This window comes from Poecilia latipinna, unplaced genomic scaffold, assembly GCF_001443285.1.
Source record: "Poecilia latipinna isolate Pla-1442-1.1 unplaced genomic scaffold, P_latipinna-1.0 Scaffold1054, whole genome shotgun sequence".
Classification (NCBI taxonomy): Eukaryota; Metazoa; Chordata; class Actinopteri; order Cyprinodontiformes; family Poeciliidae; genus Poecilia; species Poecilia latipinna.
Window position 1 is genome coordinate 180,645 of NW_015113670.1, and position 3,196 is coordinate 183,840.

At 32.6% G+C, this 3,196-nt stretch overlaps 1 protein-coding gene across 4 annotated transcripts in view; it reads left to right on the forward strand.

The window, feature by feature from the left end:
• The window catches only part of adcyap1r1a (adenylate cyclase activating polypeptide 1a (pituitary) receptor type I), a 46,069-nt gene that overhangs the window by 33,984 nt on the left and 8,889 nt on the right, over nt 1-3,196 (forward strand). For 2 of the 4 annotated variants that reach the window (XM_015051575.1, XM_015051576.1), the window contains exons 11-12: nt 384-475; nt 1,132-1,215. In XM_015051575.1, coding sequence (XP_014907061.1) covers nt 384-475; nt 1,132-1,215 — 176 coding nt within the window. The remainder of the gene's footprint in view (nt 1-383; nt 476-1,131; nt 1,216-3,196) is intronic. The other 2 variants (XM_015051577.1, XM_015051578.1) reach the window with 1 other exon arrangement.

Consider the following 3,196-nt stretch of genomic DNA (forward strand, 5'->3'; position numbering starts at 1 on the left):
ATGTACTGTCAACTCCGTCAGATGGCCTTTTTGTTGTTTTTTGTTTTAAATAATATTTATTTTGTTTCTAGAGAAGCATTTGTCTTATCACTAACAGGGTATTTTAAAAATCATTTTATATTTATTTTTGTCAGATAAACAAAGTTCTGGGTCAGGTCAATTAAAAATTTAATTTTTTTTTTAAATGTTGCAACTGGGAGCCTGCACCTTAGCATCTTTATATTTCTAAAACATTATTTGTCATATTTGCATACATAAGGTTGAGAAATAATTTAAAAAATGGGAAAATTAAAACCCATTTTGTCCCTATTCTCAAGAATCACTGTAAAATTAAAAATAGCTTTTTCGTGCTGCCTGCAAAGTTCTTTTGTTTTATTTGGCAGATCAATTTTGTTCTCTTCATTGGGATCATCATCATCTTGGTGCAAAAACTCCAGTCCCCTGATATCGGAGGAAATGAGTCCAGCATTTATCTGTAAGTTGCATCACGAATTTTAGTCAGAGACTGAAATGTGTGCTTAGAGTAGTCAAATCTGCGAGAAGTTATTTTGTGTTAAAATTCGACTATGATGGGGCTTTTTTATACCTTACTCCCATGCAGGGGAATGAAATATTACATACAATACAGAATATATATATATATATATATATATATATATATATATATATACATATATATATATATATATATATATATATATATATATATATATATATATATGGTCATAAATGTCATTATTGTGCTAAGTATATTTAATATGCTGGGGGATAATCTTACTGGAAAAGCAAAACCACAATCAGTGCTAAGAAGAATAAATGCTAAGCAGTTTTAAATAAGTCAAGTATTAAAGGTATCTTATAACCTGTTGTGTCCACCTTTCTTTTATACTCAAATGTGTATAACCTGTTGCCAGGAAGCCTGAGCATCTTTGTGGAGTTGTAGTTTAGTCAGACATCACTCCTGGTCAGGTCCCAGAGGACTGTCTTTTAAAGCCCTGCAGATAATGCCATTTTCATCTGCTGCTTGGGTCCAGGCGTGCGTGACAAACTGAAGACGTGTGAGCATGTGCGAGACTGCGTCCCTAAAGACATTGTCTTTGTTGTATTGTGTGTTGTCTTTGTGCTGTATAGCAGCTGTGCTCAGAAATGCTTCAGTGAGCCCACACAGGCTGTTCAGCATTCGTGCAGGATGTCAGAGTTATCCACCATCACACTGTAAGTGTGTATGTGTATGTGTGAGACTGCTTTTTGTGGATTGCATGTAGGTGTGCGTGCGTATGTGTGTGTGTATTTGTGTTTTACCCCAGAGGTTCCAAATAATTTGATTTGAAAAACTTGAATAACAAACACAGAAATGGGGGAAAAATACTGAGTTAAAACTTAATTGAGAATGCAAAGAGTAAATAAACATATTTTTTGTTTTATTTACTTTGGGGTTTGGATTTCATTTTCTTTTGTATCTCGAGAGTTCCTGGTACATTTCGATTGCAGGAGGAAAATACCTTTGCTTTCTTGCTCAGATTTGGATAAGTAGGTTGCAGCAAAGGGTTTGCAGTTTTAATAAAAACTATTGGAACTGAAAAAATCTGCTTCATTTTAGGCTGAGCAGTAAACCTTAACACAGTAATCAGTGGGAGCTAAAGTGAGTAACTAAAACTACTTTAGATAATATTGGGATAGATATCAGATTATTTTTCAGATTAAGGCTATAGTACTGTCATGCTTCAAATTCAAGTCCCCAAGATTGAAGAGAATCAACCCTCAGAAAAGAAAACATATAATATTTTTTGCTACTTTTCATTCAAGCAAATTGTTGTGCTGTGGAATATATGAATTTCCCTCTGAGATTAAGAAAGTATATTCATTATACCATCAAATCTAAGCTACATATGCACATAACCAAAGACTCAATTTAACACTTTACAGTAATTTCTCATTTTTGCCATGAGAGGTCACTTGTAGTGGATCTTTAAGGAGCTGCTCCTTACAAAAGCAAAAATGTTTTTGTTTTTTTTTAAAGATATTTTAGCTTCTTTATAGAAGGAAAAAACAGTTGAGGAAAGACAATTTTTTTGCTTGTTAAAAATTGAATGGGGAGCGATTTTCTGTAATATGTATTAAGAGCAAAGTATTGATTGAAAATAGGTGAAAACTGTATTACCTTAAAGCAAAGTTGTTGTTTTTTATTTATATATGTTGTAGACCAATTCAACGTAACGTTTAACATTGAATCAGTGAGATTAGATGGAGAAGACCTATAAACATCAATTTTTAATTCTCATTGCACACTCTCAAAGAACATTTTAGTCTGGACTTTGACTGGGCCATTTTACCACATGCTTATCCTTTGACCTAAACCACTGTAACTCTGAAAGTAGGTTTAGGGTTCTTGTACTAATAGGAACAAGAACCCTTGTTCCTATTAGTACTTTTTACCTATTTTGCAGCTTCAAGCAAGATATCTTCCAGGGTCTCCCTCCATCTTTCCACACACTTTGACCTGCTTCCTTTACTGAAGAAAAGCAAAAAAAAACATCATGACTCTGCCACCACCACGTTTCAATGTGGGAATGGTGTATCAAGGATTATGTTTGGTGTGAAGCTATCAATTTCAGATCAAACTTTAAAATAAGTTTGATTTATTTTTAAATCAAACTCAAGCAATAGTGTTTTATTGCTTGAAAACTATCAGAGTAAATCCTTTACAGTCAACAAGTAGCATATAAAATTTTCTTTACTTTCCAAATGTATTTTTTTTTCTTGTGAGGCAAAAAAAAAAGAAAAAAAAAGAAGAAACTGTATTTCTGATTCTCACCATTCTGGCATTGTAAATTGCAGGGAAAAAAATAAATAAATAAATAAAAACTTTCCATGTTGATCAGCAAGTTTGGTTTTCCGTCACTTCCACACTGTAGCAAAAGGCCAGAAATGGCATTTTTTGTGAAATGTCATTTGTTGATTCTGAAGAACTTTGGTTTATAAAAATAATATCTAGCAACACTGAAACTAACAGTTAGTTATTTGAACAAATTCCTAGTACGATGTTGGTTTTACACTCCTTGTTTGCTCCAGAATTGGAGTGAATAATTAAACAACGTACCAGTTTAGTTGTTCTTATCTTTTCTAAATCTCAGCAAGAAAATTAATCCAACTAATAGTTTATTTATTTATTTATTTATTTTTGGGAGGTGTCATA